We start from the raw sequence: 15,457 nt of genomic DNA on the forward strand, positions 1-15,457 counted from the left end.
TTCTGCTAAGAGAAAAGAGTACTTTACTCTTGAAATCATCAAGCCTTAAGGGTGATTTTGAGAAAAATGGAAAGGGTACAAATTCTTAAATTGCACATTTTGGTAGTACAAATTATCAAGCATCGAGAAAAAATAGTGTCGTTTGATTCTGCTAATAGAAAAGAGTACTTTATTCTTGGAGCTGGTCTAGAATATAAAGGTATAAATTGTTTTGAAGCTGATTATATTAATTAAACTTATATTATTAATTTATTTGGAGTGGTACAAATTAGTACAAAATCAGTACTAATTATATCTACTTTATTTTTATTTTTTTAAATGAAGCTGCTGGCTTCATATGAATCTACCAGGTCCACGAGTTTCTTCGAAACGGCATGGGGTACAAAATTATTTTTTATGGTACAAATTAGTACAAAATGAGTACTAAATATTCCACTAAGTTTTATTTGATTCTGCCGATTTGATTTTGCTAGCTTTATAGAGGTCAAAATTTGGAATTGAGCAACAAAACAGTACTAAATTTCTATGTAAGTTTTATTGAATTTTGATAAAGTGGCTATGTCAGCATAATAGACGTCGCGCATTCCCCGAATAAACAAATTATTTCCAGCAATTTACGATTAGCAACAAAATCGGATTTTGTTATATTTCGATGGTACGATATCTGAGGATGATATTAATACCATATTCATGCGAGTAACAAATTCTTTCATGATCAAATAAAGAGCCTTGAAGCACAATGCGTTGTTTCATTAAAAATTAGTTATATGGTATTAATATCATCCTCAACGTTACTATTAAGTACAAATTAACAAATTTTGCTATTTTATTTCTATATGACAATTCTATTTATCTTTTTCAGTATGGGTCCATTGTAGTGGTAAATTAGCCTTCTCCTTAATTAAAATTAAATAAAATGTGCTTCCTGTTGATATTTCATAGTTTATGTGTAAAATATTTAAATTATTAGTAATTTATTTAAATTATTAATTTATTTTATATTAGACAAGTTACTACAAAGTCGATAATAATTGTATATAAAAATGGTTTCTTATATGTAATAATGAATTTTTTATAACTAATAAATTTTTTTAATAACAAATAATACAATATTACTTCTTGCAGCACAAATTAGCACAAAATCAGCCCTAATTATATCTATTTTTATTTTTATTTTTTTATTTTTTTTTCTAGTAGTCTTGCTAGCTTGATATAAAGTTAGCAGCGCCACGAGTTTCGCGTAAACGGCACGAGGTACAAAATTGTTTCTTGCGGCACAATTTAGCACTAAATAAGCACTAAATCTTTCAATAGGTCTCTTTTGATTTTGCTCATTTGGTCCTGCTAGCTTGACAGAGGTATGTTAAACGCAGAAAAATCACCTATGCGTGCAGATGAATTTGTGACAAAGCATGTGAATTATATGAGCGGTTGTTTAAAAATAGCACACGTAAATACTCAAAATACTCAAGATCTTGATTTAAGAGAGAAAATTGCAGAAGAAAATAATTGTTCAATACAAAATGATAACGAAATTGTTAGTGAAAATAATTTGAGAAATAAGAAAAAACGTCCAGCTTGTGAAAACGGGCACAAACCGATTGGACACACATGTTATGTGTGCAAAAAGTTTATACATGCTCTGGATGGATGCTCTATGCCAGTTAGAGAAGAAGGATACGGACAGCAACGAATATGCATAGACTGCCACAATATAAATAATGTTCAAAATATAATTGTAACGAAAGAAGTTGAAGATTGGCGAGGATTGGCTACAGTAGACAAACAACCTAAAGGAAGATACTTGCAAAAGGATAGTATACAAAATAAATTTTTATTAAATTCTAATATACATAAGATACCAATAATAAAAAATGGGAATAATATGTTTTTAAAACCCGTTAAAATTGAAAAGAATAATTATTCATTAACAAATACCTGTGCATTTGAAAGCATTTTACAATTATTTATTGCTGCTTATTTTGATACAGAGACCATCAAACTTTTTGTACATAATGTATCAGATTTTAAATTTTGTGAATTAATTAAAGAAATGGTATCTTATGGCATAAAAAAATCATCGTATAAACTTCGTGCAATGATTTTAAAAGATTTATTTACAAGCAAAGAATTGCCAAATAATTGTATTTTTATTAATTGTGAAGTATCAATTGGCTTTTTGTGCAGTTTGTTTCAGAAATATCCATCATTTAGGGAAATATCCAAATGTGAAAAAGAATGCCCTGAGAGAGTCAAAACGTTGCCATTAGTGCAAGTTCAACTGGAAACATTATTAGAAAATAATATGAATGAAATCGAAAAGGACGTTATAATTCAAGGATTTCGTTCTTGTATTCAATCGAATTGTGATGGATTGGAGAACATGATAATTTCTGACATAGGTACGTATATTGTGATTATCTTAGTAATAAGTAATATATTACAAATTTGTCAAGTTATTCAATAATATTCCAAAAGATATTACAATCAAGATATTTATTTTATTATTTGAAATTTATCGCTGCTTATTAAAAATGTAAAAATTATTGTATGTATATGGCGCAAAGTTTCAATTTGCAATGCAATTTTTTGTCAAATAATAGATTTAAAATAAGTGATTTTTAAATTAATAAAATTATAAACAAGTAAAAATTACCACTCATTACATTTTAAACTTACAGTTAATAAAAAATTTTATTTGTTTGTCAGTCTTAAGTTTTGATAAAGTCTTTATCGAAAAGCATGTAAAATGTTTAGTGATCTTTTTAATTATACTTTATATTGTTGATTTTACATTATGTAAAAATATTAAATAAAATTGATTTTGTTTGATTTTCAGGACGATATATCTTAATAGAAACTTATTCTACTTCTGGTGATGGAGAACAGTATGCTGTTCAATTAAAACATGTACCAAAAAAAAATTAAATTTTTTTTCATGATGGACGAATACAATCTTGCTGGATTAATTAATTTTAAATCACCTGCAAAACAAACTAGACATTCAACGGATCAATATATTGGTCACTACACTGCCATTAGTTATCGACGTGGTAAATGGATAAAATATGACGATTGTAAAGATGCAGAAAAAATTTTAAATGATAATTATATTTCTAGTCCACATATTATTTTTTATATTGCACAGTAATTTCATAAAAAGAACATAATATTTTCAAGAATTTTTTTATAATTAAAAAAATTTTTTTCTTTTTTTAAAAAGTCATACATAGTTTAATAACTTTGAAAATTATGTATTATATTGGAATTTTTAAGAATTATGTATTATGTTAAAATGCGTTCGCGCAATGATCATATGAGAGCGTGAACGATTGATCATATAGCAAGTATACAGCAATATATATTGTATATATTTTTAAAACAATAAAAACATTATGCGTTCGCGGAATGATCTTGTGAAATCGTGAACTGCATTGTTATTACCTTATTTCTGTTTTTATCATTTTTTATAAATTAGCGTTCGCGTAATACTCACAAGTGAAATTCATGTCGTGAACTGCAATTGTTACTACTATGTAAATCATAATTGTATAGAGAATAGAGAACTGTAGTAACATTTATAATTAAAAGTGTTTTAGATAAGAGTGCTGAATCACTTTGTAATATACAAAATGATCAGCAATCTTTTACAAACGCTTAATATACATACGCGTTCGCGCGATGACTGTATAGGAGCGTGAACTGCCATTTACTTGCTTATTTTAAATAGATTTATATCTTATATTTTACACACACACACACACACACACACACACACACACACACACACACACACACAAAATTCTGTATATAACTTCTGTAATATAAGTAAAATAAAGTACAGATAAATAAGTATATCTGTTTATGATTATTTTAATATTAATACCACTTTACCATTATTCTTTCTATTGATAGATAATATTTTAAAATTACGACTTACTGTAATTCTATGTTAAATTATATACATATGTACATAATACCCTCTTTCCCATTATTAATAAATCTGTCAAAATATTTTTGTTTAAAAGCAGGATATGAGAAAGTAAGGATTCTGTAAATTACGCCCAAGATTAGAAAAATATAACGTGAAATAATATAAACTAGAAATACAAAAAAAAAATAAAAATAAAATTAAAAATAAAAGGACGCGTATCTTTGGTAAATGATAATGTTGCGTTGACCACGACCACGACCACGACCACGACCGCGACCACGACCGCGACCACGGCCACGACCACGCCCACGCTCACAATTTACACCGCGACCTCGTCCACGAAATTGATCCTCGCTTAATTGCGGCTGCAGCTGTTGTTGCAGCTGGGGCTGCTGATGCGGTTGCGGCTGTTGCTGCTGCGGCGGCTGCTGCTGCTGTTGTTGCGATTGCTACCGCTGTTGCTGCTGGAGCTGCTGTTGGGTCTGCTGCTGTTGTTGAAGCTGGGGCTGCTGTGGCGGTTGCTGCCGCTGCTGCTGTTGCTCCAGCTGCAATTGTTCCAACTGCAGCTGCAATGGTCCTGCTAAACTTGCAAGACGTTTTAATTGGCGTCGTTTTTTACATCTTGTTCGAGAGCGTTGTAAAGAAGCTCTCCCGGTGCGTCTTTTTAATCGAAATCTTAGAATATATAAAACGAGCAAATAAATTTTAAAAATATAACAGAACATGTATACATGCATATGTGTGTGTGTGTGTGTGTGTGTGTGTGTGTGTGTGTGTGTGTGTGTGTGTGTGTGTGTGTGTGTGTAAATCCTTTTTCTTGTGTATGTGTGTGTGTGTATGTGGGGTTGCTTATGATATCAGAAGGTTCCACAAATTATTGCACGTTCTACGTTCACGTGTTCTTTATTAGAATAACTCTTTGTTACAAAGGTATATTTCTCTTTGGTAGTGGCTTAGGCGGCGCCCGGAGGTGCCTAAAAAAGTCGGTCAGTTGCCGAATAGATTTCTTATAAGTTTATCCTTCCGTTTCCTTTTCTCCCGCTTTTCTGCGGGGAGAGATCGCCCTGGCGTGCGGGGACGCGGAGAACGCGGCGAAGGAGCGACTGGGACGACGACGACGCTTCTGAGCTTCGGCGAAGTGCTCGTTGCAGGCTCAGGGGACGTCTGGGTACCGCTGGACGTGGTCGAAGCGGTTGGCGACGTTTGGGTCCCCTGACTCCTTGTTACGGTACACCGGCGGCGAGGGTCGTAGTGACGTGGTACCTCTATATGCCTCAGCTCCCAAGGAAGGAACGCAATGCCTAGGTCGAGTATGGGAACTCCCTGGCACTCGTCTGGACAGACGCACCCCGGACAGTCCGGGTGCGGGTAAGGACCGGGACGGTCCCGTCGGAGACGTCGACGAGGCAGTTTGACGTGCCACGAAGCTCTTCGACCAAAAGATTGAGGGCCCTGGAGGGAGCGCACCTCGTGTTACACCAAGAGCGAGGGCCCGTGCAGGAGCGCACCTCGGGTTATACCAAGGGAGAGGGCCCGTGAAGGAGCGCACCTCTGGGTACACCAAGAGCGAGGGCCCGTGCAGGAGCGCACCTCAGGTGACGATTCTCGAGATCGAAGGGCCCAGTAGGAGCTCAGCCTCGAACGGAGGATGCGTGCTTGACGGGTTGCGGTCGCGTATTATATGCGCTCGGTGGATGCATTTGACTCCCGAGAAAGCGGCCGCCTAGCGGCGGCGCCTGAACTAGCGCCGGCGCTCGCGCCCGCGGCTGGCCTGCGCGCTGCGCGCGCGCGTATGTTGGTGGCGGATTTTGGTTCGCCACATTTTGGTTCGCCACAGTGTACACACACACACACACAAACACACACACACAGATTTATTCTGTAATATATTTAAATTTTATTTGCCCGTTTTATATGTCAAATTTTGACACACACACACACACACACACACACACACACACACACATACACACACAACGCGCGCGCGCGCGCACATTTAAAGTTTCATTAAAATTAGAAAAAATATTAAAACGCGTTTCCAATATTATCTTTCAACATTAACATTAAATATATTAATCCTTTCACTGTTAGTAGTATATGGTTAGCCATGGGACGTCAAAACAAATGACGTCACTGGCGCCAGTCTTATCAGTGAAGTGGTGGGGGTAGGGTGACGCGCTAGCAGTAAAAGGGCCAAGTGGCGGGGAGGGTCTGACGAAATTTGGAGCGGGGCGTGGAGGACCTGACGATATCAGGACCGGGGGGTGGGGCGGAGAAGACCTGACGATATCAGGAGCGTTTTTATTGGGAAGTAAAGGGGATGGCTCCGTGAGGAATTAGAGTGTGCTTATTGGTTTTCCCCACGGCTGCCCCAGGAGCGGATTGGTTGAAAAACAGGTATTTTGGGAAAAATTTAGCAGCAAATTGGGGAACGGGTAAAAGAGGCCTGAGAAGTCGAAAGGTCTTATCTGGAAATTACGATAGAAAGGACGGAAGCGCCTTTTACGATATACATATGCTTTCAAAGGTATGGTACGTTTAGAGAAAGATAATTATCAAAAGGCAGCACTTTGCAATTTTAGCGTTACTACGTACAGGAGATAGAGTCTTGGCATTAGGTAGGTCGAGTGAAAAAATAATTCGGTTTTAAAAGTTACAAAAGAGTATTTATTAAAACATTCAACTTTTTTCATCTACGAGTATATTCTTACATTTTTAAGTTACATGATTGAATGGGGTAGCATACAGATGGTTTCATCACGCATTTTCTTTTATTATAAAGAAAAAATTTGTGAAAACTATTATTATTGTTACATTAATCTTACAAACTATTTATTATTATTCTTACATTAATCATACGAAGATTTATACTTTTTAAAAAATGCATGATTAAATATGACGCTGCAAAAGAGTGCGTTTATATCATGAAATTGTACAAATTATGACCCGTGGTTTGACAGAATTATATGGACGATTTCGTCGAAGCGCAGTAAAGTTATTTCTAAAAATATTATATTAAAGTACATATCAAGAAAAGTTAAATCCTTAATTTGAGTACGTACATCGCGTTCGATTTCCCTATAGTTTCCTTTTAACGTTAGTTTTATGATATCGCGATCTACGTAACTTTTCGGAAGTTTCAATTCTATTTCTTTGATTAAATAGTGAGCGCACTCGTTGACGATATTGCTTAAAGTTTTTAAATGTTCTAAATAAGCATCCACGCACTTCATTACGTTCTCCAGGCCCAGGAAGGTAGTTTTCTGCATCACGATTGCTACGGCATAGATAGAGTTTCCGTTTCTTCATCGGTGGTGCTGAATCTTCGCCCTCCTCGTTGGTATTTTCCGCAGAATCTGATTTTTCTTTCTCCTTGTACGTCAACAATAGCGACTTTGACCCGTAGGATGAGGTAAAGATGACTGAGATATTTTTTATTACTACAGGTTCCGGTTTGAATTTGTTATTCGCGTTCAAGTAGTCGCTCATAACACCCATGTTTTCTTGAAATTGCAGCCACGATTCCGCATCAAAATATACTCCGTCAGCGTTGCTCCCGCTTAATTTCACTACAGGCTCAAAGATTCCCTTTTTAGTAGTTTGCAGTCCCACGAGTATCCTTTTCGTATGTGAATTGTTGAGTCCATACGTTGTTGTCAGTAACATGGGAAAGCGTTCGCTTCTCCTCTCGTCGTTATGCATCTCGCTGATATCGGGAATCCCTGTTCGCTTTGCAGAGTTATTACTAGCTTGCTGGTTAGCCATCTTCTTCTTTTTACTTTGTTCTATCGAACGGCGAAACTGATGAAAAGTAACAGGACTAACAGTAATAAAAACACAAGGTTACTCTCTAACGAAGTTAACACTTCGAACGTGGAGACTTGAATGATTTTCAGTACGGGGTATCGTTGACCACGTCGACTCTGTTTGCGACGTTGCAACAATATAGACACGAGTCTGCGTGCGCAGCTAAGAAATTAAAAACATTTTTAAATTTTTCTAAATTTTCTAACAGAAATAATCTTACAGCGATATGATTTAAAATATCACGAGGATATGTCTAATACGACAAAGACGTGAGCGTGCGCACTTACGATAAGTTGTTCGGACATGTGATAACTTGCACTTACTGACTTTTTCCAGATAAATGACTTCCTTCACTTCCGTTATCAAAAATATCATCCTTTGCGGTGAGCGTGATTTTTTCTAGATAGGGAGTCAAAGATTAAACTTTTATCGAGCCTTTCGTTTTATCGACAGAAAAGAATGTCAAAAATATACTTTTGTTAGAAGAATTTTTAAGGTTTGGCTCTTAGCCTGATTTTTTTCAAAGGTCAACTTTTGACAAGAGTATGATTTTTTTCTAATCGAGGAATAGGAAACATTATCTACTATAAGATTAATCTACGAAACGAGGGTTTTGTCTAGCAACAAAACAGAACAGTAGATAGGACTAACTAGAAAAATCAGAGTTCGAAAGAAGGCTGAGTTGTCGAGATAAATTCATTTTCTTTTTCCTCGCTTTTGAAATATTTGGAAGATGCAACGTATAAATGTTAAGTTTTACGAAAGCTAAGCGTTAGTTCGGCTTTCGTGCTTTCCAGTTATAAGTCGAGAGTTTTTCGTTGTACTACGACAAACGTTGTAAGTGCAATTTTTATTGCGAGTGAAAAAGTGAAAATAGTGAAAATGTTGCGCGACGATATTGTTAAATTTTTTATCGTGGCGTGTAATTTTAATAATAAAATAGTGAAGGGTCACTATTTTAAGAAGATAGCGCGTGACAATGACGCGTCGAACTACGCATTGTTCGACAAATTCGCCATTTAGCGCGACAAGTCTATCCCGATGATCCGAAATTTCTAGAAGAGGCTTATTACGACGCTACTTCGAGACCTCACGGATACTTGTTGCTCGATCTGAAGCAATCGACTCCGGACGAATATCGATTTCGTACGTGCGTCTTTCCCGATGATACTAGACATTACGTTTACGTACCGCGTAGATCGTTTTCCATTGCATAAAAATCGCGTAACGCGGCTCGTGGAGGCCAGTCGCGCTGTTCTCTCACGCGACGAAGGAGGACAACATGAGTTCGGACAGCGTGACGAAAATCGCCAAACGTTCAATCGGAAAGAGAAACGCTTGTCTTCTCGAGGCGCTGTGTCATCTGAACAATAAGCAGCGAATGATCTTTCTTCGAATCGCGGACGATAAATTTATTCATTGTATTTGCGAGTGCGTTTTTAATACACTTAAAGGAAACGTCCCGCTCAAACGACGTGAAAAAGATCGACTGAGTAAATACAAATCGACACTGCGACGTATTGCGATAAAACGCGGAAATTGGAAGGATAAGAGACAACTTTTGGTGCAACGAGGCGGATTTTTACCCTATATCATAGGACCCATATTGTCGGCCTTATTAACTCGAATCATCGGAGGCACGGAATCATAAGAATAAATCGCAATGGAAAGGGCAAAAAAGATGGTTTTAATTTCTACAGAAAATCTTGAGAGAATGCAGCAACAGCAGCAACAACAGAATAAATCGATTGCTGTAGAGCCGAAGGAAAATATCACGACGGAGAACGGTGAAAACGATAATAATAATAATAATAATTCCGTACAAACTCCTGGTACTCTTCTGACACGACTCGATGCGGAAATGAGTTGTATTCTTAATTCACCTTACCCGCGTAACGAGGATGAGAGATGGAAAATGTACAGAGAGGTACTTTGGCGGTATCTTTACTATATCCGAGAAGCGCGAAAACAAAATGCAACCAACGTAACCGAAATTGTCGACAACGAAACACCACTCCTGGAGGAGATCAGCAACAATAGCGACGGCGAATCGACGCTCGTTTCTCACGATATCCCCCGAAAATCGCAAATTTATGCTAATCTTTCTCATTTATCCGATATCGACAATACCGTGATAAGAAGAGAACATAGCCTTCGATTGCTGAAAAGTGCCGGAAAAATAGTAGAAACTGTCCCGAAATCGTATCGCGCTCAAGCTCGCTTACTGATGAAACATTTGCTCGATAAAGCGGTGCCTGACAGAATTAATTGGAACGAGAATGGAGTCGTGACTATAGATGGCAGCATTGTAAAAGATTCGAATATCAGCGAGCTGATGAACGACATGATGCGAGAAAGAAAAACCGTAAAACCACCAGTAGGAAGAGTTCAGTTTGCTTGATTACTACGCAGCTTAAACACGCGTTCGACACTGGTAGGGAATAAGCGACTGTTAAATGGCACCCTCGCTTTTTCTTCCCCGATTAATGTGAAACATCGGCCTTCGTCAAGTTCCACGCCGATTGCAACGAAAACATATTCAACGAGATCGACAAAACGTCAATCGGAAAAACGCAAGAAGCAAGAACGAGAAGAAGAAAGAGCCCCTGATTACGCATTGTATCTGTCCCCTTACTTTCGTAAAGCCTATCCATCTACAACTTTTATGAAAAACGGGGATTCGCTTCGTGCGCGAAAAAGGCGTTTGCTAGATTGGAATACACTGAAGAAATAATCGATAATGTCGGAACTTGAAAAATTATACTACGATCCCGCGCATTACGCCGGCTTCTCAGCAGTGGAAAATCTGACACGTGCCGCTAAGCCGAATTTCACACGTAACAATGTCGCTCGCTGGCTGGAATCGCAAGATGCGTACTCGCTGCACCGTCCACTGCGCCGAAAGTTTCCTCGACTGCATTACAACGTAACAAATATCGACGATGTGTGGGAGGGCGATTTAATTGAGGTGCGAAATCTTAAAAGTTATAATGACGGATATTCTTATATTCTCGTGATTATCGATGTACTCAGTAAATTCGTTTGGGTGGAACCATTACGTGACAAAACGAGCGTATGCGTGACAAAAGCTTTTCAGCGTGTACTCGCGAGAAGCAAAGGACGAATACCTATATACTTGCAAACTGACAAGGGTAAAGAATTTGTCGGGCGTGCGACGCAAAAGTTTTTGGAAGAAAACAATATTCGTTTTAGAGTAACGCGCAATCCCGACATCAAAGCAGCCGTCGTCGAACGCTTTAACAGAAAAGTTAAAGGAACGAATGTGGCGATATTTTACGCATAAAAATACGCGTCGATATATCGATGTTTTGCAGGATATTGTGCGTGCGTACAATCACACTCGTCATTCGGTCACCAAAATGCAACCAGCGGTTGTAACGAGAGAAAATGCTCGTATCGCGCGTGAAAATATAACTTCGACGGTGGAAAGACGTTAACAAAATTAAGAATGCTAAATACCATGCTGGCGATCTCGTCCGCGTCAGTAGAGCGAAAGGCACCTTCGAGAAAGGATACGAGGCGAATTGGACCGAGGAGATATTTCGAATTCATCGTGTTCTTGAATGGCGAAAACCTCGTGTGTACGAATTAAGCGATTTAACGGGGGAGGTCATAGACGGGATCTTTTACGAACAAGAATTAGCTCGAATCGAGAAAAACCTGCAGGAGGAAGAATTTATTGTGGATCGCGTGATAAGGAGTAAAGGACGTGGTGCTAATAAGCAACTGCTAGTTAGCTGGCGCGGATATCCTAGCAAATTCGACTCTTGGATCCCAGCTTCGAGTTTATCGAATCTCCGAGATGACGGCAACGGACCAATTTCACATGATTCTTCCAAGCAATAGCAGTATGCAGTATTTTCCGGAAAATACTGCTTCCTCCTTCATCACGGAGTTACCTCAAACTGTAGAATTGCATGGAGAATGGGAAGTTGCACTAAGCGAGATTCAATTTCCCTGTAGTTTTTTTCACGTACGTCAGTTTCCCGAAAATGAGCTCAAATATTTCTTTTCCACAGAAGATATATACGAGATACGCAATGGATCATATGTGTTGCATCATAGAATAATACAGAATGGTATTTACGAGACTATCGAGAATCTTATCCACGAGATTAATGAAGCGTGTCGAGATTCTCATTTGGTTTTCGAAATACAAAAAGAGGGTGGTAAACTCGAAATAGGACTTAGCTGCGACGTGGAAAAATGTCATGCTAATCATTATATTAACTTTTCCGATAATCTTTTTCAAATATTAGGATGCGAAACGGAATTAGGCATTAAAGATAATTTATACTTTCGTAAGATTATGATAAACGATTCCGGTGAATGCATGACTTTTTTCAAACTCGGATTTAAAACGGAAAACGGTAATCGAATTTATTATTATCAGAGTAAAGAGCCCTGTAGCCTGTGGCGTGATATTCCAGATAAGCTGTTCGTTTATTGTGATATTTGTGAATCTTATATAACCGGTGATGTACAAACTCCGCTTCTCCGAATAGTCCCGGTCGAGTCACGCGAAAGTAATTACGCGTACGGAACGAATCAGGTGAAACATTTCTCTTTTCCATTTTATATTCCGTTGCGACAAACGCGTTTCCGCAGAATCGAAATAGATATAAGAGATCAGCTCGGAAAAAAAATACCATTTGAATCGGGAACCTTGACAGTGACATTGAACTTCAGACGTGCTCGATAATTTACATTAGAATACAGTTGAAATAAACGTAAGTCTGCGATAAACAAAAGAGAGAAAATCAATTTCACTATGGACTATGAGGAATATTACGAGGCGCAAAGCGGAGGTGCCAACGGAAGGGGTGGGGGAATTCCACGGGTTTTTGTCGGCTCACCCTATCAACGCGGACATGGTATCGGAAGTTTTCTTGGTGGATTATTTAGAAAAATTTTACCTTATCTAAAGAGGGGTGCGCGGGCTGTCGGTAAGGAGGCTTTACGCGCGGGCATCAACGTAATGGAGGATGTCGAGAACCATACCCCGTTGAATGGGGCATTAAAAAATCGCTTCGCGGAATCGGGGAAAAACCTCAAAAGAAAAGCCACAGAAAAAATAAAAGACTTGATGAAAGGATCGGGATATAAAGTATCCGTAACAACTCCGATGCTTCAGTTTCCTCACGGTTACCACGATCCTCGCATCGCTAAGAGAACGTCGCTTTGTAAACGTAATCGTTCAGTCAAAAGAAAATCGAAAAAAAGTGTACGCAGAAAAGGCGCTAAAAAATCGAAGAAGAAGAAAAGTCGTGACTTTTCTTCTTCTTCGATTTTTTAGCGCCTTTTCTGCGTACACGCTAATAATCGAAGAAGAAGAAAAGTCACGGAACAACTCGAAAAACTAAAAAGTTATCCGGCACGAAACGCCGCAACAGCAAGAAGCGCAGTGTATCCGACATATTCTCGTAATCCACGCACGAATTAGCGTTAGCCATAGTGCGTCGTGATAAGTATGTCTTTCCTTCATACCCATTCGAGCGAGTGTTTGAAGAGTGAACTCGATCTCTTCGCTTTACCGCCTACTCAGACTAGTATCGAGAGTGCTCAATGGATTTATTACAAGCCCGTAACATCGCTCGCAGACGACGCACCAATAGAATTTGTTATACCCGGTCATGGAGAAGACTACCTGGATCTCACGCACACTATGCTAAGTCTCCGTATACGTGTAGAAACGGGAACAAATAGCGGCACCGCCGCCGCAGCCGCCGCGGCGCCCAAAGTAGGCCCTGTAAATCAACTGCTGCATTCCATGTTCAATCAAATCGACGTGTATTTCAATCAAAAACTCGTGTCACCTCCAAACAACGCTTACGCTTACCGCGCATACATCGAGGCGTTATTAAATTATGCTTCACCCGCAAAAACTTCCCATCTCACCTCTTGTCTGTGGGACACGGATACTCCCGGTTTCATGGACGAGCCGGTAGATTCGCCAACGAATCAGGCTCTCGTAAGACGCGCTCGTTACATTCAAGGAGGACGCGCGTTGGATCTCATAGGACATCTTCACTGCGACGTTTTTACTCAGGATAAATTCTTAATTAACGGGGTGGAAGTTAGAATGAGACTCGTACGTTCCAAAGATTCGTTTTGTCTAATGGAAACAAATTCCACGTCGAAAATCCGCATTCTAGACGCTAGTCTACTTGTAAGAAGAGCAAAAATAACTCCCGGAGTATTACTAGCGCATGCGAGAATGCTGAGTAAAACCACTGCCAAGTATCCCCTTACGAGAGTCGAAGTTAAAACGTTCACGATACACTCTGGTCTCGTGGGAGAATCGTTAGACAATGTGATACTTGGACAGCTACCGAAACGAATAATAGTTGGCTTTGTTGATAACAAAGCGTTTAACGGCGACAGAAAATTAAACCCGTTTAACTTTAAGAATTACGGCATAAATTTCCTTTCGCTCTACGCTGACGGAATGCAGATTCCAAGTAGACCGTTACAGCCGAGCTTTAAGAAAGACGAACCGCTCTACATCGAAGCGTATCACACCCTCTTTTCCGGAACAGGCATACATTTTTTGAACGAGGGAAATTCTATAAGCAGAGACGATTACTCTAACGGATATTGCTTCTTCGCTTTTGATCTTACACCCGATCTATCGGCTAATTGTGCTGGGCATTGGAATCTCGTGAAACATGGAAGCTTACGACTAGAAGTGAGATTTGAAAAGGCACTTACCGCGACCGTTAATTGCATCGTGTATGCCGAGTTCGATAATGTTCTAGAAATCGATTCATCTCGGCAAGTCATAGTCGATTTTTCTGGATAGTCTCTTATAACACAGATGGATCAACAACAAGAACATTGTCTGTAAAATGTTCACTCCCCCATCATCTTTATCGTCACCACCATCATTAAACTGCCGTATACCTAAAAGAGAATTCAGTTTGGAACGAGACTTGGACGTAGCCGGTTCGATTAAGAAAGCTTGCGTAAAATATAAAACTATGGACATAGTCATCGACATTCAAGGTTTTCGCGATGCTGAGGAACAATTTATTCCGAAAGAAGTCGCGGTTGTCGCTGTCAACACTCCAATCATCGGCCAATGGATTATAATACGACCTTGCCCGTTTGACGAGCTGCCTGTAAATTCGAAACGTGAAAACAACTGGCTTACGCCCAATTATCACGGCATCGAGTGGTTCGACGGCGAAGTTAATCTCAAATATTTCAAGCAACATCTACGAGAAATTACTCGACAAGCACGCTACATCTATAGCAAGGGACACGAAAAGGCGCGTTGCCTACGCAATCTGCTATCCAGAAACGTATATAATCTGGAAGGCGTTTCTCCAGCCTTCAAAAATTTACCCGATGTTGAGGAGAGTGGTCATCGATGCACGTATCACGGATTTCGCGCAAAAGCAAATTTTCACTGCGCGTTGCGCAATGCTTACAAATTGAAACACTGGTTAATCGAGCAAAATAGTAGTAGCTCGAGCAGTCTTCGTTCCGACGAAAACGACAGCGAAGAAGAAGAAGAAGAAGAAGAAATAACATTCAAAACAGCGTCGGCTATAGCCGAAGACGAGAAAATAATCCCAATGCCGTCGTATGAATTCCCTCGAAATTTTACATGCGCTGCGCCAATTGAACGCAGAATACACGGGAGTCTATCCAGCCAACAAGCTACCGAAGGTGTGGACGACGTCGACCGCC

The 15,457-nt window shown here is 39.1% G+C and overlaps 1 protein-coding gene across 1 annotated transcript; it reads left to right on the plus strand.

Annotated features, from left to right (window-relative positions):
• The first annotated feature begins 10,481 nt into the window (after positions 1-10,481).
• On the plus strand, positions 10,482-11,045 carry LOC120357404. The gene has a single exon (XM_039447591.1). It carries the CDS (start codon positions 10,482-10,484, stop codon positions 11,043-11,045), a length of 564 nt encoding a protein of 187 aa, XP_039303525.1.
• The last annotated feature ends 4,412 nt before the right edge of the window (positions 11,046-15,457 follow it).

This window comes from Solenopsis invicta, chromosome 3, assembly GCF_016802725.1.
Source record: "Solenopsis invicta isolate M01_SB chromosome 3, UNIL_Sinv_3.0, whole genome shotgun sequence".
NCBI lineage: Eukaryota > Metazoa > Arthropoda > Insecta > Hymenoptera > Formicidae > Solenopsis > Solenopsis invicta.